The sequence below is a fragment of the Moschus berezovskii genome, chromosome 4, assembly GCF_049115385.1.
Source record: "Moschus berezovskii isolate FMDL1 chromosome 4, NW_MosBer_1.0, whole genome shotgun sequence".
NCBI lineage: Eukaryota > Metazoa > Chordata > Mammalia > Artiodactyla > Moschidae > Moschus > Moschus berezovskii.
Genome location: NC_142463.1, coordinates 27,810,448 through 27,837,304, shown reverse-complemented (window position 1 = coordinate 27,837,304; position 26,857 = coordinate 27,810,448). Strand labels below are relative to the sequence as shown.

Genomic DNA, 26,857 nt, shown 5'->3' with positions numbered 1-26,857 from the left:
GAAGCAACAAGTAACATACAAGGGAAACCTCATATGCTTAACAGCTGATCTTTTAGCAGAAACTCTGCAAGTTCTGGCAGGAATGGCAGGATATATTTAAAGTACTGAAAGGGAAAAATCTACAGCCAAGATTCCTGTACCCAGCAAGGATCTCATTCAAAATTGATGGAGAAATCAAAAGCTTTTCAGACAAGCAAAGGTTAAGAGAATTCAGTACCACCAAACCAGCTTTACACCAAATGTTAAATGGACTTATATAGTCAAGAAATACAAGAGAAGAAAAAAGAATAAACCCCAAACAATTAAGAAAATGGCAACAGGAACATATATATCAATAATTACTTTAAACCCTTAAATGTAAATGGATTAAATACTCCAACCAAAAGACACAGACTGGCTGAATGGATACAAAAACAAGACCCATATATATGCTGTCTACAAGAAACCCACTTTAGACCTCAAGACATGTACAGACTGAAAGTGAGAGGATGGAAAAATGTATTTCATGCAAATGGGAAGCAAAAGAAAGCTGAAGTAGCAATCCTCATATCAGACAAAATAGACCTTAAAATAAAGAAGATCACAAGAGATAAGGGAGGAAACTACATAATGATCAAGGGATCAATCCAAGAGGAAGACATCACAATTGTAAATATCTATGCACCCAAAATAGAAGCACCTCAATACATAAGACAAACACTAACAGACAGAAAAGGAGAAATTGACAGTAACACAATAATATTAGGAGACTTTAACACTCCACTCACACCAATGGACAGATCATCAAAACAGAAAATTAATAAGGAAACACAAGTCTTAAATGATACATTAGATGAGATGGATCTCACTGATTTCTTCAGGACATTCCATCCAAATGCAGAAGAATACACCTTCTTCTCAAGTGTACGTGGAACACTGTCCAGGATAGACCACATTCTGGGTCACATATCAAACCTCAGTAAAGTTAACAAAATTGAAACCATATCAAGCATCTTCTCTGACCACAATGCTATGAGACTAGATATCAATTACAAGAAAAAAACTGTAAGAAACACAAACACGTGGAGATTAAACAACACGTTTCTAAACAATCAACAGCTTACTGAAGAAATTAAAAGGGAAATCAAAAAATTTCTAGAAACAAATGACAATGAAAACACAACTACTCAAAACCTATGGGATGCAGCAAAAGCAGTTCTAGGAGGGAAGTTTATAGCAATACAATCCTACCTCAAGAAACAAGAAAAGCATCAAATAGCATAACTTGACAACTAAAACAACTCTAAAAAGAAGAACAAAAAAATAAATAAGTAGAAGGAAAGGAATCATAAAGATCCAAGCAGAAATAAATGAAAAGAACAACAGTAAAGAGTAATAAAACTAAAACCAGGTTCTTGGAGAAGATGAACAAAACTGACAAACCTTTAGCCAGACTCATCAAGAAAAAGAGAGAAAAATCGAATCAACAAAATTACAAATGAAAAAGGAGAGGTTGCAACAGACAATGCAGAAATACAAAGGATTATAAGAGACTATTATGAACAACTATATGGCAATAAAATGGATAAACTGGAAGAAATGGACAGATTATTAGAAAAGTCCAATCTTCCAAGACTGAACCAGGAAAAAACAGAAATTAGGAACAACCCAATTACAAGCCGAGAAATTGAAGATGTGATCAAAAATCTCCCAAAAAACAAAAGCCCAGGACCAGATGGCTTCACAGGAGAAATCTATTAAACATTTAAAGAAGAGCTAATGACTATCCTTCTAAAACTTTCAAAAAATTGCAGAGGAAGGAACACTTTCAAACTCATTCTACAAGGCCACCATCACCTGATACCAAACCAAAGACAACACGAAATAAGAAAACTACAGGCCAATATCACTGATGAACATAGATGCAAAAAATCTTAACAAAATTTTAGCAAACAGAATTTAGCAACACATCAAAAAGCTCACACACCATGATCAAGTCGGGTTTATTCCAGGAATGCAAGGATTCTTCAATATACACAAATCAATCAGTGTGATACACCATATTAACAAATTGAAAGATAAAAACCATATGATCATCTCAGTTCAGTTCAGTTGCTCAGTCGTGTCCGACTCTCCACGACCCGATCATCTCAATAGATGCAGAAAAAGCCTTTGACAAAATTCAGCACCCATTTATGATTAAAACTCTTAAAAAAAATGGGCACAGAAGGAACCTACCTCAACATATTAAAGGCTATATATGATAAGCCTACAGCAAATATTATTCTCAATGGTGAAAAACTGAAAGCATTCCCCCTAAGATCAGGAACAAAACAAGGGTGTTCACTTTCACCACTATTATTCAACATAGTTCTGGAAGTCCTAGCTATAGCAATCAGAGAATAAAAACAGATAAAAGGAATCCAGAACGGAAAAGAAGAAGTAAAGCTCTCAGTTTGCAGATGACATGATACTGTACATAGAAAACCCTAAAGATAATATCAGAAAATTACTAGAGCTAATCAGTGAATTTAGCAAAGTTGCAGGATACACAGTCAATACACTGAAATCACTTGCATTTCTATATACTAACAATGAAAAATCAGAGAGAAATTAATGTATCAATCCCATTCACCATTGAAACAAAAAAATTACATATCTAGGAATAAACTTACCTAAGGAGACAAAAGAACTGTACACAGAAAATTAGAAGACACTGATGAAAGAAATCAAAGGCAACATAAACAGATGGAGAGATATTCCATGTTCCTGGGTAGGAAGAATAAATATTGTGAAAATAACTATACTACCAAACACAATCTACAGATTCAATGTGACACCTATCAAACTACCAATGCATTTTTCACAGAACTAGAACAAAAAATTTCACAATTCACATGGAAACACAAAAGATCCCACATAACCAAAGCAATCTTGAGCAAGAAGAATGGAGCTGGAGGAATCAACCTCCCTGACTTCAGATTATACTACAAAGCTACTGTCATCAAGACGGTATGGTACTGGCACAAAAACAGAAATATGGACCAATGGAACAAGATAGAAAGCCCAGAAGTAAACCCATGCACCTATGGGTAACTTACTTTTCACAAAGGAGGCAAGAATATACAATGCGGCAAAGACAGCCTCTTCAATAAATGGTGCTGGGAAAACTGGACAGCTACATGTAAAAGAATGAAATTAGAACACTTCTAACACAATACACAAAGATAAACTCAAAATGGATTAAAGACCTAAATGTAAGAACAGAAACTATAATACTCTTAGAGGAAAACATAGGCAGAACACTCTACATAAATCAAAGCAAGATCCTCTATGACCCACCTCCTAGAGTAATGGAAATAAAAGCAAAAGTAAACAAGTGGGACTTGCTTAAACTCAAAAGCTTTTGCACAGCAAAGGAAATTATAAGCAAGGTGAAAAGACAACCCTCAGAATGGGAGAAAATAATAGCAAATGAAACAGCGGACAAAGGATTAATTTTCAAAATATACAAGCAGCTCATACAACTCAATAACAGGAAAACAACCTAATAAAAAAGTGGGAAAAAGACCTAAATAGACATTTCTCCAAAGAAGGCATACAGATGGCTAACAAACACATGAAAAGATGTTCAACATCGCTCATTATTCAAGAAGTGCAAATCAAAACCACAATGAGATGTCACCTCACACCAGTCAGAATGGCCATCATCAAAAAGCCTACAAACAATACATGCTGGAGAGGGTGTGGAGAAAAGGGAACCCTCTTGCACTGTTGGTGGGAATGTAAATTGATATGGTCACTATGGAAGACTGTATGAAGATTCCTTAAAACACTAGGAATAAAACCCACCATATGACCCAGTAATTCCACTCCTAGGCATATACCCTGAGGAAACCAGGGTTGAAAAAGACACATGTATCCCATTGTTTATTGCAGCACTATTTACAATAGCTAGAACATGGAAGCAACCTAGATGTCCATCAACAGATCAATGGATAAAGAAGTTGTGGTAGACATACACAATGCAATATTACTCAGCCATAAAAAGGAATGCATTTGAGTCAGTTCTGATGAGGTGGATGAACCCAGAACCTATTATACAGAGTGAAGTGAGTCAGAAAGAGAAAGATAAATATTGTATTCTAACACATATACGGAACCTAGAAAAATGGTACTGAAGAATTTATTTACAGGGCAGCAATGGAGAAACAGACATAGAGAATAGACTTATGGACATGGGGAGAGGGGAGGAGAGGGTGAGATGTGTGAAAAGAGTAACATGGAAACTTACATTACCATATGTAAAAAAGATAGCCAATGGGAATTTGCTGTATGGCTCAGGAAATTCAAACAGGGACTCTATAGCAACCTAGAGGGTAAGATGGGGAGGGATATGGGAGGGAGGTTCAATAGGGAGGGGATATATGTATACCTATGGCTGATTCGTCTTGAGGTTTGACAGAAAAAATTAAAAAATAAATTTAAAAAAAATGTAGAGACATCATTTTGCCAACAAAGGTCTGCATAGTCAAAGCTATGGTTTTTCCAGTAATCATGTATGGATGTGAGAATGGGATGATAAAGAAGGCTGAGAGCCAAAGAATTTATGGTTTCAAACTATGGTGCTGGAGAAGAGTCTTGAGAGTCCCTTGGACTGCAAGGAGATCAAACCAATCAATCACAAAGGAAGTCAATCATGAATATTCATTGCAAGGACTGATGCTGAAGCTAAGGCTCCAATACTTTGGCCACCTGATGCCAAGTGCTGACTCACTGGAAAAGACCCTGATGCTGGGAAAGATTGAGGGCATGAAAAGAAGAGGGCAACAGAAGATGAGATGGTTGGATGGCATCATTGAGTCAATGGAAATGAGTCTGAGCAAACTCCAAGAGATAGTGAAGTACAGGGAAGCATGGTGTGCTGCAGTCCATGGAGTCACAAAAAGTTGGACACAACTGAACAACAACAAAATGGACAACTCATTCACCAGCTTTTCCTTTTAAGCTTTTTTTTTTGGGGGGTGGGGTGTTTAATTTGTTGTTTGCTCCATCCGTTTTTGACATCTTAAGCAACTACACTGTTAAACAGTCTCGCTGATTGTTTTTGACAAATCACTCTGAGGAAAATACTGTTTGCATTGGGCATGTTCTCTTTGGGTTACACAAAGACAAGCTTTTTGAGAATGGTTTACCAGAGAACTTCCAGACAGGTCAAATAATGACAAGCCTCTAAGTATGGGGCTTTGAAAGAACTTCAACTCAATTTTGACTTCTCCAGTGCTGGGTAATCTGCTAGTTTTCACCATAACTGCAGGCTCTTGTTTGCAAGGCTACCATGGAGCTGGAGAAAAGGACTGATATCAGAGCAAGTAAAAAGTGCCACAAAGCTTGTTGTTCTTACAGAGACAGAGCTGTTGACTTCTTTTTAATAAATGTTGCTATAGATTGGTGTAAACCTTTGGTTAATTAATCAACTGAAAAAGTTGATCTTGACAATTTTTGCAAGTGTTCTTGGTAATTTTGTAACAGAGAGTATTTTCAGATATTGTTATTCTGCCATTGTTAGTAACATCACTCTCATTCACCTCTTTTTTAGATTACTTTTAAAGATATTTTAAACATATTAAACTATTTAAAGCAATAATAATAGTAATAGTACAGTGTGGGGTTTATAATACATTTCAGAAGTAAACATATGACAATAATAGCTCAGAGTTCAGGGTATATGGAAATATGCTATTAGAAAAATTCCTATAAGTGAAATTGTATGACATTATTTGAAGGTAGAACACGGTAAATTAAAGATGCAGGTTGTAAATCCTAGAGCAAACACTAATAAAAAATGAGAAAAGGAAAATATTTCAATAGAAGAGAGAAAATAAAATACTAAAAAATATTCAGTTAATAACAAGATAGTATAAAAGAGAGAAAAGAAGCAAAGAACAGATAGAAAAGAAAACAAATAGTAAGTAGCACATTATACTACAATTGTATGTGCCTGTCTACCTATTGCTCTCTTACACTTTATCTATGTATACTCATTTTTGTTACTAGTTTATAAGATTACCTAATTTGAGTAATAAATAGAAATAAACCAAAATTAATTACTGAAATAAATACACTATAAATTCTAATTCTTCTCTACTTTGGAATTTCTGATAATTTATAAAATTTTACTTACTACATAAGACAACATAAAAAAATACAAAATTTTGTCTTCATAAAATAAATCTCAGAATTTCAGTGCTAAGCTATTTTGGAAACCACTTTGTACAATTTCTTCATTTCACAATTAAGGAAACTAACAGTCAGAGTGACTAACCGACTAATCATTAACAACTGAAAAGTAATCAAAAGAGTCACATGGCCAGTTAGCAGTAGAGCCACAGTAAAATTCTTATAACTTTTAGACCAGTTCTCTCAAGAGAAAAAAATTTCTATACAACACCAATCACATATGCAACTACACGTAAATAATGAGATTATTTCAGATGATCCTATCTAGCAGACCTAGCAGTATCCCTATTGGGAAACATCTTGTTAATTAAGTTGTACACCTATTTTAAAATAATCAGACTTTTTGATTATTTAAAATAATCAGATGCTTTTTGTTGAACTTAAGAGTTTCAAATTCTCACCAATTAAGATTTTTGAGCTATACTATACTTAACAAAAATTGAAAATATCATAGTTAAATAATCATTTAAAACACTGCATTCCAAACTCAGAGAATAAAATCATTCACTTAAATCAATGACCAAATCATTCACACTTATGCCAAAAATGATTTAAAAATTATGAAACCTATGTGTATCATTACCTGTAGCTCCAAGTGGGTGCCCCTTTGAAATTAATCCACCACTAGGATTTATGACCCACTTTCCTCCATAAGTGTTATCTCCTCTATCAACCAGCTTTCCACCTTGACCTACAGAAGAAAAAATAATATTCATAAATGTAAAAAATAACATTGGGATAAATGATATGTTTGGTTTTTTTTTAACTTATGGATAGCCAAGAATTTCTTAGACCAAACATTTCTTGATGGCTCAAACTAACATCAAATTGGCATCAGTTCAGTTCAGTTCAGTTCAGTCGCTCAGTCGTGTCCGACTCTCCGCGACCCCATGAATCACAGCACGCCAGGCCTCCCTGTCCATCACCAACTCCTGGAGTTCACTCAAACTCACGTCCATCGAGTCGGTGATGCCATATCCAGCCATATCATCCTCTGTCTTCCCCTTCTCCTCCCGCCCCCAATCCCTCCCAGCATCAGGGTCTTTTCAGTGAGTCAACCCTCCCCATGAGGTGGCCAAAGTATTGGAGTTTCAGCTTTAGCATCAGTCCTTCCAATGAACACCCAGGATTGATCTCCTTTAGAATGGACTGGTTGGAACTCCTTGCAGTCCAAGGGACTCTCAAGAGTCTTCTCCAACACCACAGTTCAAAAGCATCAATTCTTTGGTGCTAAGCTTTCTTCACAGTCCAACTCTCACATCCATACATGACCACTGGAAAAACCATAGTCTTGACTAGACAGACCTTGGTTGGCAAAGTAATGTCTCTGCTTTTTAATATCCTACCTAGGTTGGTCACAACTTTCCTTCTAAGGAGTAAGCGTCTTTTAACTTCATGGCTGTAATCAGCAACTGGAGTGATTTTGGAGCCTTAGAAAATAAAGTCTGACAGTTTCCACTGTTTCCCCATCCATTTGCCATGAAGTGATGGGACCAGATGCCATGATCTTCGTTTTCTGAATGTTGAGCTTCAAGCCAAACTTTTCACTCTCCTCCTTCACTTTCATCAAGAGGCTTTTTAGTTCCTCTTCACTTTCTGCCATAAGGGTGGTGTCATCTGCATATCTGAGGTTATTGATATTTCTCCCAGATATCTTGATTCCAGCTTGTGCTTCTTCCAGCCCAGCGTTCCTCATGATGTACTCTGCATATAAGCAGGGTGACAATATACACCTTGACGTACTCCTTTTCCTATTTGGAACCAGTCTGTTGTTCCATGTCCAGTTCTAACTGTTGCTTCCTGACCTGCATACAGGTTTCTCAAGAGGCAGGTCAGGTGGTCTGCTATTCCCATCTCTTTCAGAATTTTTCACAGTTTATTGTGATCCACACAGTCAAAGGCTTTGGCATAGTCAATGAAGCAGAAATAGATGTTTTTCTGGAACTCTCTTGCTTTCTCCATGATCCATTGGATGTTGGCAATTTGATCTCTGGTTCCTCTGCCTTTTCTAAAACCTGCTTGAACATCTGGGAGTTCACGGTTCATGTACTGCTGAAGCCTGGCTTGAGAATTTTGAGCATGACTTTAGCGTGTGAGATGATGAGTGCAATTGTGCGGTAGTTTGAACATTCTTTGGCATTCCCTTTCTTTGGGATTGGAATGAAGACTGATCTTTTCCAGTCCTGTGGCCACTGCTGAGTTTTCCAAATTTGCTGGCATATTGAGTGCAGCACTTTCACAGCATCATCTTTCATGATTTGAAATAGCTCAATTGGAATTTCATCACCTCCACTAGCTTTGTTCATAGTGATGCTCTCTAAGGCCCACTTGACTCTCAGCCATAAAAGGGAATGCATTTGAGTCAGTTCTAATTGGAGGATGAACCTAGTGCCTATTATACGAGTGAAGTAATTCAGAAAGAGAAAGATAAATATCATATACTAATGCATACATGTGAAATCTAGAAAGATGCTACCACTGAATTTATTTGCAAGGCAGCAGTGGAGAAACAGACATAGAGAACAGATTTATGAACACAGGGAGAGGAGAGGAGAGGGTGAGATGCATGGAGAGAGTAACATGGAAACTTACCTTACCATATGTAAAACAGATAGCCCATGAGAATTTGCTATATGTCTCAGGGAACTCAAACAGGGGCTCTGAATCAACCTAGAGGGGTGGGGAGAGGAGGGAGATGGGAGGGAGGTTCAAGAGGGAGGGGATCTATGTACACCTATGGCTGATTCATGTTGATGTTTGACATAAAACAATAAAATTCTATAAAGCAATTATCTTTCAATTAAAAAATAAATAAATCTTTAAAAATTGATTAAAATATATGTAACTGTAATCAAAACTTTTAAAATTTGTCCTGCGAGAGACATCATTAATAAAACAAAAAGGCAGCCAGTGCAGTAATACAGACCTAGAACGGTCAAAAATAAAAAAATAAAACAACGGACAAGCCACAGACTGGGAGAAAAGGTTCACAGCCTACATATATCAGACACATTACTTGTATCCAGAATATACATTTACATAAATTTTACAACACAATAAAGAAGAAAACTAACCCAATAATCAAAGGGCAAAAGATCTGAACAAACACTTCACAAAAGATACATGAAATATCAACAAACACAAGAAAAGATGCTCAACATCATTAGTAATCAGGGATAAGCAAATGAAAATGAAAATTAAAACATCAGGATATAGTCTCTTGAATGGTTCCAGTTTTAACAACTGACCACATCACGTGTTGATAAGAACATGAAGCAAGTAAAATCTCACATACTGCCAGTAGTAGTGGAAAATGGTACAACCCCTTTAGAAACAAAAAGAAAAAAAATCTCCAGATCCCACCAAAATCTTCTCCTTTTCCCTTCTGCAGGTCTTTGTGCAAGCACATCTGAAATACCTATAATTACATAACTGATTTTTCTTTTTTTTTTCACTTAAGTGTATTACAAGTACCCTTGATTTACATAAATTAAATCATTTATATATTCTGTCATCTCATTTGGTACTGTCCAAGACTACAATTCTAAAAGTCCAGCATTAAGAAAGCTTACATTCACAAAGCACAGTGTGGCAGAGCCAACATAGAAGGGAAAGCAATTAATAAATTATTTTGTACTAACGCATATATATGGAATTTAGAAAGATGAAAATGATAACCCTGTATACGAGACAGCAAAAGAGACACAGATGTATAGAACAGTCTTTGGGACTCTATGGGAGAGGGTGAGGGTGGGATGATTTGGGAGAATGGCATTGAAACACGTATGCTGTCATATGTGAAACAAGAATCACTAGATCAGGGTCAATGCATGTTATAGGATGCTCGGGGCTGGCATGCGGGGATGACCCAGAGGGAGGATAAAGGGAGGAGGGAGGTGGGAGGGGGGTTCAGGAGGGGGAACTTATGTAAACCCAGGGCGAATTCATATCAATGTATGGCAAAACCAACCAATATAATATTGTAAAATAATTTGCCTCCAATAAAAAACAAATTAATTACCAAAAAAAAAAAAACAAAGCTAAAAAAATAAATAAATAAATAAATAAATTATTTTGTTTCAATGATGAAAGTGAAATTTTCTCAGTGAAACGTAGCAAGTTAATCTGCATCTCATCAGAGATATTACCTTCTGGACACAGTCCCAGTGCTTCGTAAGTAATAAGTTCATTGCTAGAAAAGCAATCGTGAAGTTCTATTACGTCAATATCACTTGGTGTCAGGCCAGATTTCTCATAGCACCTTCTGGCAGCTTCTTTACTCATATCAAAACCAACCTAAAACCAAAATCATATATAAATAAATTAAAGGTATCAAAACTGGGGCTTTCATGTAAGGATTATAAAAGATTAATATATGTATAACCTTTACCATTGAGGATTGCCCATAAATGTTGAAATCTCAGTTAATTCTATATTATACAGAAAGTTCAAATAAAATATCCAGGAGAGACAATGGACATACACGTTAAATTCTGTTCTATAAAGAATAGAATTTTAAATCAGGTATATAAAAAGGATTTATACTTCCTCATGCCATATCCAGTGCTGTTACAAAACTCTGTCAAACCACAATATAGTTGCAGTAGATTGAAGAGATTTATCAAAAGACTATTATGATTCACTGAAAAATATGGGTGAATTTCTACATGAAAATAATCTTTTATCAACAGAAGATCATGTAGGATTCAAATCATTTTCCAATATTCATGCTCTTAACACCCTTTAACATGCAAACTCAACTCTTTTCCAAGCAATAAAATTGTGATATAATGGAAAATGTACTGCAATTGGAAAACCTAAGTTCTACCTCTACCACACCCTATCTTGGGGAACTTATAGAAACATTTTAAAACTCAAAGCATTATTATAAAGTCATTTTAAAACTCTAATGTGAACCATATGCTTACTTACATATGTGTGTACATAATGCATATTTTTATATGTATATATGTGTGTATCTTCAAATATTCAACCTAGAGTTCTAGGTCAGAATTCTCATTTTTTTTACTTCCTCCATTTTGTACTCAATCTGCAGTCAGAATTTTTAAAGTGCTAAAGGTCAAAAAGTTCCTCAAAATGTCCTTGCTTTTTTTTTTAATTCTATAAGACTGGAGTTCTGGGCCTATTTAATTACTCCAAAATTTTAAAAAATAGAACACTAGTTAGAAGTGCGTATGTTCTCATAAGTGATTTTCCCTTAGATTCTTAAATGATGGGTTACAATACTAAATTTTCAAGACCAATTTTTTTCAAGTAAATAAACTTTCAGAGCTGATGACATGATGTCACTTTAAATTTTTAAAAAGAAATCCCTCAACTGATTAAAACAGAACCTCAGACACACCGCTTTAATAACGCTTTTTTCTTCAAATGAGCTTGGCATATCAGTCACCATCTCTTGAGCCAAAATTTCCACAGCTTTGGATTTCAGGTCATGCTTCTGTACAAATGCTTCACTAGCCAAAATTGCTGCGGCAGCACCATCTGAAACGGGACTAAGAGGAGGTAAAAGTAGTTACTGATATCCGTTCACTTCAATCCTAGGATTTCAGACTAGGAGTTCTTACAATGTGGAAAGACAGGCAGGGAGAGTATGCTTGCTGGTCACTGGATTGTCCGAGTAATATCTGTAGTTAAAAATTATACATGCTTCCCATCTGAAGATTTCTCTAGCAAGAATTTAAAGGCTGCCGATCACTGCTTAGACTCTATGGGTCTCTCCCCAAAAGTTCTTATTGCAAAGAATTCCAGATTTGCTTTTGCAGACACACAGGGTATTTTCTGGTGACTTCTGAGGAGTCCACAAGGTTATTTCTAAGCTAATACAATAAAGATTTTACTCTAGGCCTAACTAGCTCCAACTTTGTTCTCTCTCAAATAATCGGTCCTGAAATCCTTTCGAAAAATGGGAAACAATGGAATAGGAGATACCAGAAAATCCATGGTTTGGTTAAGACTTTTGTGATCTGCTTAAGGAGAGATAAGAAAGCCTTCCTCAGTGATTGGTGCAAAGAAATAGAGGAAAATAACAGAATGGGAAAGACTAGAGATCTCTTCAAGAAAATTAGAGATACCAAGGGAACAGTTGATGCAAAGATGGGCACAATAAAGGACAGAAATGGTATGGACTGAAGAGAAGTAGACGATATTAAGAAGAGGTGGCAAGAATACACAGAAGAACTATACAAAAAAGATCTTTACGACCCAGATAATCACAATGGTATGATCACTCACCTAGAGCGAGACATCCTGAAATGTGAAGTCAAGTGGCCTTAGGAAGCGTCACCAGAGAACAAAGCTAGTGGAGACAATGGAATTCCAATTGAGCTATTTCAATCCTAAAAGATGATGCTGTGAAAGTGCTGCACTCAATATGCCAGCAAATTTGGAAGACTCATCAGTGGCCACAGGACTTGAAAAGGACAGTTTTCATTCCAATCCCAAAGAAAAGCAATACCAAAGAATACCCAAACTACCACACAATTGTACACATCTCACACACGAGCAACGTAATGCTCAAGATTCTCCAAGCCAGGCTTCAACAATACATTAACCATGAAATTCCATATGTTCAAGCTGGATTTAGAAAAGGCAGAGGAACCAGAGATCAAATTGCCAACCTCCGCTGGATCATCAATAAAGCAAGAGTTCCAGAAAAACATCTACTTCTGCTTTACTGACTACACCAAGCCACTTACTGTGTGGATCACAACAGACTGTGAAAAATTCAAGAGATAGGAATACCAGACCACCTGAGTATTGCTCAGGACCCGCCTCCTGAGCAATCTGTAAGCAGGTCAAGAAGAAACAGTTAGAACTGGACATGGAACAACAGACTGGCTCCAAATTGGGAAACAAGTACGTCAAGGCTGTATATTGTCACCCTGCTTATTTAAGTTATATGCAGAGTACATCATGAGAAATGTTGGGCTGGAGGAAGCACAAGCTGGAATCAAGATTGCCGGGAGAAATATCAATAACTTCAGATATGCAGATGACACCACCCTTATGTCAGAAAGCAAAGAGGAACTAAAGGGCCTTTTGATGAAAGTGAAAGAGGAGAGTGAAAAAGCTGGCTTGAAACTCAACATTCAAAAAACGAGGATCATGGCATCCAGTCCCATCACTTCATGGCAAACAGATGGGGAAACAATGGAAACAGTGACAGAGTTTATTTTCTAAGGCTCCAAAATCACTGGAGAAGGTGACTGCAGCCATGAAATTAAAAGGTACTCACTTCTTGGAAGAAAAGCTATGACCAACCTAGACAGCATATTAAAAAAAAAAAAAAGCACATTGCCAACAAAGATCCATCTAGTCAAAGCTATGGTTTTTCCAGTAGTCATGTGCGGATGTGAGACTTGGACTATAAAGGAAGCTGAATGCCTAAGAATTGATGCTTTTGAACTGTGGTGTTGGAGAAGACTCTTGAGAGTCCCTTGGACTGAAAGGAGATAAAACCAGTCAATCGTAAAGGAAATCAGTCCTGAAGGAATGATGCTGAAGCTGAAACTCCAATACTTTGGCCACCTGATGTGAAGAACTGACTCATTGGAAAAGACCCTGATGCTGGGAAAGATTGAAGGTGGGAGGAGACAGGGTCGACAGAGGATGAGATAGTTGGATGGCATCACCAATTCAATGGACATGAGTTTTAGTAAGCTCTGGAAGTTGGTGATGGACAGGGAAGCCTGGCGTGCTACAGTCCATGGGATTGCAAAGAGTAGGACATGACTGAGTGACTAAATTGAACTGATCTCAAAATTGGCCTTCTTACAGCAGGCTGTGAAGGAAGGTAGCAAATACAAGAAGCTTTCTCTGAGTTGAAAGTGAAAGTGAAAGTCACTCAATCATGTCCAACTCTTTGCGATCCCTTGAACTGTACAGTCCATGGATTTCTCCAGGCCAGAATATTGGAGTGGGTAGCCTTTCCCTTCTTCAGGGGATATTCCCAACCCAGGGATCAAACCCAGGTTTCCCACATTGCAGGCCAATTCTTAGCTGAGCCACAAGGGAAGCCCAAGAATACTGGAGTGGGTAGCCTATCCCTTCTCCAGTGGAACTTCCCGATCCAGGAATCGAACCAAGGTCTCCTGTATTGCACGTGGATTCTTTACCAACTGAGCTATCAGGGAAGCCCTCTCTGAGTTGAGCTGTACTTTAAAAATGGGCAGATCCTTATACTGCAACAGATCAAAACAAACACCTATTCATTCACTTGCATCCCAGCCAGGATCTCCGACACATCCAGGTGATTATTAAACACAGGTAGGAGCTGTGATGGACAGGGAGGCCTGGCGTGCTGTGATTCATGGGGTCACAAAGAGTCGGACACGACTGAGCGACTGAACTGAACTGAACTGAACTGAGGAGCTATGCAATACTAACTCAGTTTGCTAGGAGACAGATAATGTCAAGCAATTTTCAAGATGGGGCTGCTATCATTATTAGAGCTACGATTTTTTTTATTTTACCTTTATTCTTAGTTACTATAATTGAGTAAAATTTCCTACAGTAGAAATATACAACAGAGGAAATGAAATGATCAAGGGAAAAATCTTTGGTTTCCACGGGCATCCCAAGTCCCATTTAAATAAATAAACACTATTAGAAAGAGTAGGTGGAAGGCATCAAAGAAGGAAGTAAAATATATAATTTTCAAAAAGAAAAGACAGCCTGTCTCTAGACAAAAACAGAAAGTAAGGGTGCTCACTCCAGTGTAAGGACTATACTTGGGAGTTCCATACATAGAAGTTCTATAAAAGCACACACAGACACAGATACACCCAGATACAGAGCCTAAGGTTTACCCAAGGGGTAGGAGTGGGGGAGAAGGGATAGTACTTCTATTAAATATTAAAATGTGTTTTTCTTACCAACATTGTAGGATTGTCAAAAAGTCAAAAATTTTTCGAGACGTCATCACTTCATCTAATCCGTACTCCTTTTGGAACTGGGAATACCTAAATATATAAAATAAATAGTTACAGAATGCAGGGTAGCAATTTCAATTTTTGTTGAAAATGTTCTGGTTTAGAAGTTAAAGAGAGATTAATATGGAAATATTCTTTCCAAAAACGAAAGACAGGTTTTCATCAATCATTTCTAAATAAGTAATTTGAATTGATTTTTAAAATTCCTAACTCCAAAACACCAAGTTATATGATAAAAATTGTGTCTAATTTTTTGTCCTGGATTTCTGGCATGGAAATTCTGAAACCCTTGGAACTTCCTAAGTAACAGAAGTGTGTTTGTTATGCTAATTAGGTGACTTCCATAGGTCCCCTTGTTGGCTGGTGGATAAGGAAGGGATGAGGCAGGGGCCTGGTCACCAGAAGGACCACCCATGCCAACACAGGATTTGGACTTTTGAGCCAGTGTGACCCATAGGCAAAAAAGGGACAGTTAGAGATCAAGTTCGATCAAGTGGCCAATGATTTAATGGAGTATGCCTACATAATGAAACCCCAATAAAAACTCAACGGACATGAATTTGAGCAAACTCCAAGAGACAGGGAAGGACAGGGAAGCCTGGATTGTTGCAGTCCATAGAGTCACAAAGAATAAGACATGACAGTGACTGAACAACAAATGAAAACTCTGCACACTGAAGCTTGGTGAAGCCCTCTGGTTGTTAAGTACCTTCCCATACCAGGACAGTGATGTGCTCCGACACCACGGGAAGAGGACATGGAAGCTCTGCACGAGGAATCTTACCAGACCTCACCTTACGTGACTCTTCTTTTGGTTGTTCCTCAGTTGTAAAGTGAAGTGAAATCAAAGTCGTTCAGTCATGTTCAACTCTTTGCGACGCCATGGACTATACAGTCCATGGAATTCTCCAGGCCAGAATAGTGGAGTATGGGTAGCCTTTCCCTCCTCCAACCCAGGGATCAAACCCAGGTCTTCCTCATTGCAGGTGGATTCTTTACCAGCTGAGCCACCAGGGAAGCCCAAGAATACTGGAGTGGGTAGCCTATCCCTTCTCCAGGTGATCTTCCCGACCCAGGAAATCAAATCGGCATCTCCTGCATTGAAGGCAGATTCTTTACCCGCTGAGCCACCAGGGAAGCCCCTTTATGATAATACTCTAATTGTAAGTACATACAGTACTTTTCTTCCCTTGTGGCTTCCCTGGTGGCTCAGCGGGTAAAGAATCCGCCCGCAATGCGGGAGACCTGGGTTCAATCCCTGGGTTCCCTTGGGCTTCCCTTGTGGCTCAGTGGGTAAAGAATCCGCCTGCAAGGTGGGAGACCTGGGTTCAATTCCTGGGTTCCCCTGGGCTTCCCTTGTAGCTCAGCTGGTAAAGAATCCGCCCGCAATGCGGGAGACCTGGGTTCGATCCCTGGGCTGGGAAGATCCCCTGGAGAAGGGAAAGGCTACCCACTATACAGTCAATGGAGTCACAAAAAAGTCAAACATGACTGAGCGACTTTCACTTCACAGTACTTTTCTGGGTTCTGTGAGTCATTCTACTGAATCATCAAACATGATAGGATCATGGGAATCGCTGAATGAATAGTCACTTGCTCAAAAGGGCAGGTGGCCTGGGGGCCCTATTCAGACTGCCATCTAACAGGAAGGCAGTCTTGTGAAGTCTCAATTCATAATGTGCGTGTATTAACTCCAGGTGGTTAGTACCAGAATTAAACTGCAATACATCCAGCTGGTGTCCGACCGGTTGGAGAATTATGAAAATATTAGTTCCTTAAAAGTAAAACTAAATGACTTGCAATTCAGCCAACTTTTGTGGTAATGACATTACACAACTACATTTAATAAAGGCTAATGGAGTTCCTAAATAAATGTACAGAGTCTTTAATAAAATGTCTACATTTTTTAAAACACAATTCCTTTCTGATCACTGCAAAGAAGAAACTCATTTTTACCCCGTTTGGTGCATCGAACAATAAAATGGTTTCAGAAATTGCTCTGGCAAAAACAAATAGACACAGTAGGGGAGTTTCCAAAAGCAAAATCCAACTGTTGTGAAAGTTAACAAGCGATTCCAGTGTTGAGAAACAAAGCCCATGTAACTCAGATCTGCACGCTACTGTCTAAACCTTTGCTTCTAAAGTTAACTTTGTCCATCACCAACTTTCAAAAAAGGACTTTATTTAACCCAGATCCTGTACTAGACAATGGGGATATAGACACAGTCCCTATTCTCAAGGAGCTTAGTCTGAACCCACAGCAATAAAAACACCATTCTAGTATGATAAATGCCATGAAAGAAATGTTATACAAGGTACCATGGGAACAATAGGAGACGAATCAAACCCAAATAACAAAAGGGCTTCCTTTCCACGGTTGCAAATAAGAGGAAGTGGGAGAAAGAGAATTCCTGGCAAGAAGGTCAGCACATGGGGCAGGAGACATGAACAGGATCAGATCATGACAGTCCAGTATACAGCATTTACATTTGATACTGAAAACAATGAAGAACTTATAAAGGATATTAAGCTGGGGAGTGACATGACCAGATTTGTATTTCAGTAAGAAGGCTGTGGAATGGAAAAGAGACAGTTAAAAGACATTACCAAAAGCAGGGAAATCAACTAAGAGATTAGGGCAATAACTAAGGCAAGAAATGACAAGGGTTTAAAATAGGAAATTAGAAGTGAAAGATGAAGTGAACCAATGAATTCAAGAGATAGTAAAGAGACAGAATCACTAGGATTCCATTCATCCCTGCTCATCTGCATCTCATATGGGACAGTGAGGAAGGAGGGAGAGCCAAGGATGACTTCTAGTTTTCTACCTTAAATCACTGGACATATGTTGATGTGATTCACCAAGAGGAAGAATGCTGAAGGAAAAACACTGTGGAGGGGAAATGGGAACTTCTGTATGGACATGTTGACTCTGAGGCACCTATGGGACATCTAAGTGAAGACAACTAGAAGAGAATTATAGATACAAGTTTGAAGGCTCAAGTGCCAGAAGCTATCCCTAATCCTATTATTTACTGATTACAGATTCTCACTGCCTTTAGGTGTTCTTATAATTGGTGAGGAAGCACTCAACCTTCTTAGAAATACGTTACAAAAAAAAAAAAAAAGAAATACGTTACAAGGTATTTCTAATGACTGATTAGCAAACACAGAATTATCTTTCTTCACTAGCCAAGCAAAATCTATTGTAAGAAGTTAGCAACTGAAATAGAAGGCTATTCTTGGGCTGTTTCAATGAGTTCTAAATGATGAAGCTGAAATTCAGAGATAATATCTGCCTATTCAATAGCACTGAGGACTTATAATACATAGCAGAGGATCCATGAAGACATGGAACTTATCCTTCTTGCTCACTGCTCTATCACTAGCAGCTTAAGGAGTGTCTTACATATAGCAAGCTACTGAATACTCATTAGCTGAGTGAATGAAATTCATTTAGAAGAATGCTGTAATGAGTGGATAAATGAATGCCTGGTTAGGCAGGGAATTAAGTAAAAGAAAGACTTAGAAGCTTTGCTTCTCTGGGGAAAGTCCAGAGCTGAGCTTTGTAGCCTCAAAGCCAGGAACTACGGTACCACCAATTCCTCAGTATGTTGGTACAGTTCCTTACCTGTTTTGGGAAGTGACAAGGACTTTCAATGGTTCTCCAAATTCTGAGGACAAAAAAGTCAGTTCTAAATCATATTTATGAGCTTAAGATAGCTCATCCTAACTGCTATTCAGTAACAGCAGAGTTTGTTGAGCATATACTAAGTTCCAATACCCTAATGGGTACTAAAATACAAAAAAGATACAGAGAGATAATCTCTGCTCAAGAACCATCATCATCAGAGAAAAAAAGATTTATGAATAAGATACAGTGTGATATGTTATAATAGAGGTATACAGATGGTATAGTGAAGCTTATGAGAAAAAATAATTATGACCAGGAAGTTCTAAGAAAGTATTAGGAGAAGCAATGATACTTGGAATGGGACTTGATGAATAAGTAGATATTCATCAAACAAGAGAAAGACAGAAGGACATTCCAGGGAGAGCTAACACGTAACTAAAAACACAGAAACAAGCACTACATAGTACACTTAAGAAACACCAAGTAATCTGGTGAAGGGTGAGACTGAAAATAATCAGGGAAGAAGGAAATAAGACAAATAAAGTAGAAAGGGGCCAAATTATAACAGGCTTGTTATCTTAAATGAAAGAGTTTCCATTTTATTAGATAAGCAAGGGAATTAACCAAAGCTTTCACAATACTCTGTGTTTCACAAAATACCCTTAGATTTAGGGCATGGGATTGGATATTATTTGTTAGTTAGGTATGCCTTGAATTCAAACATCAATTTAAAATCAGAAGAATGAGAAGAACATGAATGAGAAGTAGCATGAAGTATTAGATATATGTGGTAATGATCCACTGTGATATAAAATGTTCCTTATCATAGTTTTAAGTTTATTAAACATGGTAAAATTTAATAGTTCAGAAACAATTTACTGAGCACCTATTATGTTCCAGACTCTGCACTAAACATTAAGAACATAAAGATAGGAGATGGCTCTTGTTCTCAAGAAGTTTATAGTATAAAAGGAAAAATATAAACATTCTTTTGCCTCTATTTAGGATGACTGAACAAGGTACCTAATTTCAGTAAGCCTCATTTTCATCATCTATAAAATAAAAATAACTACCTTATAGGGTCCCTGAGAGGATTAAATGAAAATACACATAAAAGTATGCAGCAGTGACACAGAGTTGGCATTTAATAAAATTAGCCACTGTTCCTTTATTGCCTAGTGGCATTGCTTTTGTAGAGATTCCAGTGGTATGGTACTAATTCAATTCCCAGTGAACCCATTTTATTCAGGAACCCTTAAGTACATTGCCATGAGCCACACATTGCACTAGGCATTAAGGATTCAAAGATTAATTATCAGTAATACATATAATGCAATTCTACTTCAGACTATTTTTTTACTATACAAATCACCATATTATCCTACCAGAGTAAGAGTTAATGACACTAACCTGATTAAAACACAAATAATGTAATATAAAGTCATTAAAACTACCAACACATGTTTTACAAACATTCTAATTGATCAAAACAAACTAGAAACGTTTTAAAGAATGTTCTAAAATGGGGCCTGGTTCAGTTCAGTTCAGTTAAGTCGCTCAGTCATGTCTGACTCTTTGCGACCCCATGAATCGCAGCACACCAGGCCTCCCTGTCCATCACCAACTCCTGGAGTTCACCCAAACTCATGTATCAAGTCGGTAATGCCATGCAGCCATCTCATCCTCTGTTGTCCCCTTCTCCTGCCCCCAATCCCTCCCAGCATCAGAGTCTTTTCCAATGAGTCAACTCTTCACATGAGGTGCCCTAGGTATTGGAGTTTCAGCTTCAACATCAGTCCTTCCAATGAACACCCAGACCTGATCTCCTTCAGGATGGACTGGTTGGATCTCCTTGCAGTCCAAGGGACTCTCAAGAGTCTTCTCCAACACCACAGTTTAAAAGCATCAATTCTTTGCTGCTCAGCTTTCTTCACAGTCCAACCCTCACATCTATACAAGACCACTGGAAAAACCATTGCTTGACTAGACGGACCTTTTTTAGCAAAGTAATGTCTCTGCTTTTTAATATTCTGTCTAGATTGGTCATAATTTTCCTTCCAAGGAGTAAGCGTCTTTTAATTTCATGGCTGCAATCAGCATCTGCAGTGATTCTGGAGCCCAAAAAAATAAAGTCTGACACTGTTTCCACTGTTTCCCCATCTATTTGCCATGAAGTGATGGGACCAGATGCCATGATCTTCGTTTTCTGAATGTTGAGCTCTAAGCCAACTTTTTCACTTTCCTCTTTCACTTTCATCAAGAGGCTTTTTAGTTCCCCTTCGCTTTCTGCCATAAGGGTGGTGTCATCTGCATATCTGAGGTTATTGATATTTCTCCCAGCAATCTTGATTTCTGCTTGTGCTTCTTCCAGCCCAGCGTTCCTCATGATGTACTCTGCATATAAGTTAAATAAGCAGGGTGACAATAAACAGCCTTGACATACTCCTTTTCCTATTTGGAACCAGTCTGTTGTTCCATATCCACTTCTAACTGTTGCTTCCTGACCTGCATATAGGTTTCTCAGGAGGCAGGTCAGGTGGTCTGGTATTCCCATCTCTTTCAGAATTTTCCACAGTTTATTGTGATCCACACAGTCAAAGGCTTTGGCATAGTCAATAAAGCAGAAATAGGTGTTTTTCTGGAACTCGCTTGCTTTTTCCATGATCCATTGGATGTTGGCAACTTGATCTCTGGTTCCGCTACCTCTTCTAAAACCACCTTGAACATCTGGAAGTTCACGTGAGGAGCAGTCCCACATCCAAGGAATGGTGGCTGCACGGGCGCAGGAGGGCCAAGAGTAGCTACTCCACATTCAAGTCAGAAGGGGCAGCCATGAGGAGATACCCCTCGTAAGGAGCAGCGGCTAAGCTTCGCTGGAGCAGCCATGAAGAGATACCCCACGACCAAGGTAAGAGAAACCCAAGTAAGATGGTAGGTGTTGTGAGAGGGCATCAGAGGGCAAACACACTGAAATCATAATCACAGAAAACTAGTCAATCTGATCACATGGACCACAGCCTTGTCTATCTCACTGAAACTAAGCCATGCCATGTGGGGCCACCCAAGATGGGCAGGTCATGGTGGAGAGGTCTGACAGAATGTGGTCCACTGGAGAAGGGAATGGCAAAAAACTTCAGTATTCTTGCCTTGAGAACCCCACGAACAGTATGAAAAGGCAAAATGACAGAATACTGAAAGAGGAACGCCCCAGGTCAGTAGGTGCCCAATATGCTACTGGAAATCAGTGGAGAAATAACTCCAGAAAGAATGAAGGGGTGAAGCCAAAGCAAAAACAATACCCAGTTGTGGATGTGACTGGTGACAGAAGCAAGGTCCAATGCTGTAAAGAGCAATATTGCATAGGAACCTGGAATGTCAGGTCCATCAGTTCAGTTCAGTTCAGTTCAGTCGCTCAGTCGTGTCTGACTCTTTTGCGACCCCATGAATCACAGCACGCCAGGCCTCCCTGTCCATCACCAACTCCCGGAGTTCACTCAAACTCATGTCCATCGAGTCGGTGATGCCATCCAGCCAGCTCACTCTCTGTCGTCCCCTTCTCCTCCCACTCCCAATCTTTCCCAGCATCAGACTCTTTTCCAGTGTGAATCAAGGCAAATTAGAAGAGGTCAAACAGGAGATGGCAAGAGTGAATGTCAACATTCTAGGAATCAGCGAACCAAAATGGACTGGAATGGGTGAATTTAATTCAGATGACCATTATATCTACTACTGTGGGCAAGAATACCTTAGAAGAAATGGAGTAGCCATCATGGTCAACAAAAAAGTCCAAAACGCAGTATTTGGATGCAATCTCAAAAACGACAGAATGATCTCTGTTTGTTTCCAAGGCAAACCATTCAATATCACAGTAATCTAATCCTAGGCCCCAACCAGTAACACTGAAGAAGCTGGAGTTGAACAGTTCTATGAAGACCTACAAGACCTTTTAGAACTAACACCCAAAAAAGATATCCTTTTCATTATAGGGGCCTGGTTATTTCCAATTAAAATTATTATAATAAATTCCATTTACTAGGGTTGGAACCAATGACAAATTACATCTTTTAACACAAGCCATTCACATTCTTTCTTAAAAGAGCCACTAAACTCAAATGGCATCCCAAATACTAAACAACAACAACAAAAATATAAACAGACCAAAATATAAATGGAAAAGTAGTCAAAAGTTTACTTGGGCACAAGCTTTTCCTAAGGAAAAAAATTTCAAGTTATTAATAACATCTTTGAGTTCTTGCATTTGCTTTTCAACTATAAAGTTGCATATTACATAAGCGAATAACCCAGATTTTCACTACTTCTTGTCTCTGAAATACTTACGGGTTATTAACTGAATGCTTATGATTTTTCCATCCAATTTTTGCAAACTGTTCAAGTGTTGTTCCTGTAAAGAAAGCAAACTTCTATTAGCAAGTTAATGACTTCCTGTTGCTTATTAACAAATGTTGCAATGGAACTCAGTATCCTGCTAAATATTTCCACATGTTCCCATGCACAGATATTGGTATTGAAAACTTCAACACTGATACTTCAGATAAACATTTCTTTATAATTAAATGGGTATATTTAATGAATTGAATCAACTAATAAGCATATGATATGAAAATAGTTCAAACTGGCCTATTCTACCTAATACAACTAGGGTCTAGTTTCAAAAACCAGAAAACACAGCTTAGGACTGAAGTGGTTATAAGGCAGGAAAGCACTGCCAGCAATTTTTCAAGAAGTTCAATCCCAATGCCAAAAGATTCCAATCCCCTGGACGAAGTGAATTTTACAATTTATAATCTCCAGGGCCTGATCTTCTTTTTCCTTATAATAAGGCAGGAGGGTCTATAGAAAAGTTACAGTCTAATGACAAAGTGTGTGCTTTTTAAATTAATAGAAAGTTTAGATATTACTATGAGAAAACAAAAACAAGCATGCTAATGAAGCATAATCTGCAAGAATCTTTTTTTACTATTTTTAAGGAGACGAAACAGAATAAAATAGATTTTGAATCCTCCATTGGAGCAGAAAGACCAAGGAAGGAAAAAGTCCACTGATTGGAGCTGATAATACTATGTTCATAGACAGCATGATAATGTGGAGAGCTCCCATTTCTATGTTCTCTCTATCAAAGAGGGTAATCTTCAGAGCAGAAATGACACATATAATTAAGCAAATACTCTCTCAATTCTAATAAAAATGGAAGAAGACAGAGACCACACTGGTTATTTCATACCAGTAACAGTAATGAGTGCTCCAGAAGCAGATGGTATGAGTTCAGTAAGAACAAGCCATATCAAATTATTAAAAATATCTTTTTCATAATTGGCTAGTAGATCAAATGAAACATAGCATCTAAATAAAAAAGACAAAATCTTTTTTTTTAATAACTGAAGTTTCTTTTTTAGTATTTACTTCATTTTTTGCTTATTTGGCTGTGCCGGGTCTTAGTTGCAGATTGAGCCCAGGACCCCCAGCATGGGGAACATAAAGTCTTAGCCAGGTGGACCACCAGGGAAGTCCCAACAATGGACAAATCTTTAAGATCATCTTTTGGGACAAGATAAGGAAATACTGTAATGTGAGATTTATTTCCTTTTGGTTTTCAGGGGTTTGGGGGCGTTATTAAAAATATGCAGGTTCTTCTGTCACATTTACATAACACTTGCTTAAACAAAGTTAAACAAATTCCTTTATGGCAAAACATTCAGAGCCTTTACCATTGCATGTGTATTATGACTGTCCAAAAGGGAGTTAAAGTATGAAGCGTTTTCCAACTTAACTGACCACGTCATAAGAGCATTTTAAGAGCCAACAGAACACAGAATCGCTGATTAACAAAAGGCACTGATCAATGTAGTAACTTAGAGAAAAGTCTCTACTACTAACCTTTAACTTCAGCCATGCTCTGGGTAATATTTCTAAAAATTGGATTAGAAAATTAAAGTTATGCTCATCAAATCTGAAACTGGGAGAGACTGCTACAATGCTGGATCCAAATAGACTTCAAAGAGATTTATCAATGAGATGGCTCAGAATATAATTAATTAAATGCCCAGTTCTATTCTTGAACACCCAAAACTGCCTAAGAAAAGGAGCAGCAACCATGAGAAAAGCTCTGAGGTTCTGTTCCACTATAAACTCAATGTGAATCACCAGTGTGATGTGATTACCAGAAAAGCTTACATGCGATCACAGTACAGGAATTAGCCGGGTGATGATGGGTAATGAAGCAATTATAATAGAGCCCAGACAAGTGCAGACATTAGCATGCAGTCATTAGGAGGCAAAGGTTACTGCAATATCGTTAGTGGACCCCTCCCATAAACAGACAACTGTCAGTGAGCCCACTGGAGTGGTGGTCATCAGGTATAGAGTGAATTAAAAGGCAAATCCCGGCCTTCTTCCAGGGGCCTTCTAGCTCACCTGGCCCTGGACCAGTGGATGAGCTGGAGGGCCCAGGGAACAGGATAGGGGCTATGTCCTGCAAGAATCTAAAACCCTCCCCAAGGTCACACACTGGCAGGGCCAGGCCTTGAAGCAGCAGTGAACCTCTCCCCCATTCCTGTCTCTGAGACCTAATAGCAATGGCAGTCAGTCTGGGTCACAGTCTGTGGGACCTGTCCCTACCCACATCCCCCTCCCCATTTGGGAGAACTGAGGAGCCTCAGGGCCAGTTGGGTTGGGTACCTGGCTCCCTCAGTGATGACAGCTGGGCAGGGTCTGGGGACCAATTGAGGTCTACCTCCTCCTCTTAGCCAGGACTAGGACCTCAGAGGTTGAAACTGGGCCTTGGGACCTTGCCCGTTCTTATTAGAAGAGAAAATAACATTTGCTGGTAGAGATTTACAGGAACTTCATCGCCTGACTATGACCTGACTTCTAGAACAAAGGATATGACCCCAAGAAGTTTGTGATAACTAACCACACCCCTCCTCACCTTTCCTATAGAAGAGATTTGATGAAAGCTTTTGGGGTTTTAAGGCATGAGCCATCCATCTTACATCTCCTCCATAAACCTTTCTCTGTTCCAAACTCTAAAATGTCAGAATTGTTTGGCCTCTCTGTGCATCAGGCACATGGACGTGCACTTTAGTAACATAATGGGAAACAGTTAAAGGAACAAGGTCTAGCTGGCTTCAGATATTTGACAGGCTATACGGTGAAAGGGGCTTATTCTATTAATATGAGTCTCAGAAGACAGAAACTATAGGGAGAGAGATTTGAGTTCAACATGAAAAAGGGCACTGTAACAATTGGAATCACCCAGAAAAATGGAATGAGTAGTGTCTGTCACAAGTTTCTTGTCACAGGAAGTACAAGTGCTTTCAGTTCAGTTCAGTTCAGTCACTCAGTCGTGTCCGACTCATCCATTAGAAGATTTTTAAGCAATTCATACACAGATCTGTATGAAGAAGGGCAGCTAAACTATATAAAAGCACCTGACATAGGGTCTGAAATAGGAGATATTCAGTGGGTATTATGTCTTTCCTTCTTGTTTCCTTACTATGGGATCGAATTAATCTATACAAGGTAGCAACCCTCTGAAAAATATTCTGCCAATCACTTACCATGCATTTATGAAGACAGGACACAGATAGAGGGCTTGCTGACTCCTGATTCTGAACTGACAATTTACATTTTTGGTTGTTTTAAGAATATGTATGGTATAAGAAGATCTCAATCTCCTGGAATCAAACTTCGAAGCCACAAAAATCTCCCGGATTCCATGGCAGAATGTAAGCTACTACAAACATTCTTACATAGTCATTTCCAGGACACATTCAAAAATGGCAATTTCAAGTGACAACTTTAAACTCTGAAATTCTACAATTCACTAGAAATCTACTAGATGAAGAATAACATTTCAACTAAAATGTTGTATATTTATACTTCAAATTTTAGACTAGAAAAAACTGTCCAACTACTCGAACTAATGTAAAACTTTAGAAAAGATTGAAAACACACCAAACATAGGATTTCCAGCTAGCTGAGGGCATTGGAAGTGGCCTAAATCTCCATATCCTCAAAAACAATACCAATA

At 38.3% G+C, this 26,857-nt stretch overlaps 1 protein-coding gene across 2 annotated transcripts in view; it reads right to left on the bottom strand.

Annotated features, from left to right (window-relative positions):
* SCP2 (sterol carrier protein 2) overlaps positions 1-26,857 on the bottom strand; it is a 106,032-nt gene that overhangs the window by 38,047 nt on the left and 41,128 nt on the right. For both annotated transcript variants that reach the window (XM_055401648.2, XM_055401647.2), the window contains exons 7-11: positions 23,146-23,209; positions 15,117-15,203; positions 11,585-11,735; positions 10,368-10,515; positions 6,803-6,910 (exon numbers count right to left, since the gene is read on the bottom strand). In XM_055401648.2, coding sequence (XP_055257623.2) covers positions 6,803-6,910; positions 10,368-10,515; positions 11,585-11,735; positions 15,117-15,203; positions 23,146-23,209 — 558 coding nt within the window. The remainder of the gene's footprint in view (positions 1-6,802; positions 6,911-10,367; positions 10,516-11,584; positions 11,736-15,116; positions 15,204-23,145; positions 23,210-26,857) is intronic.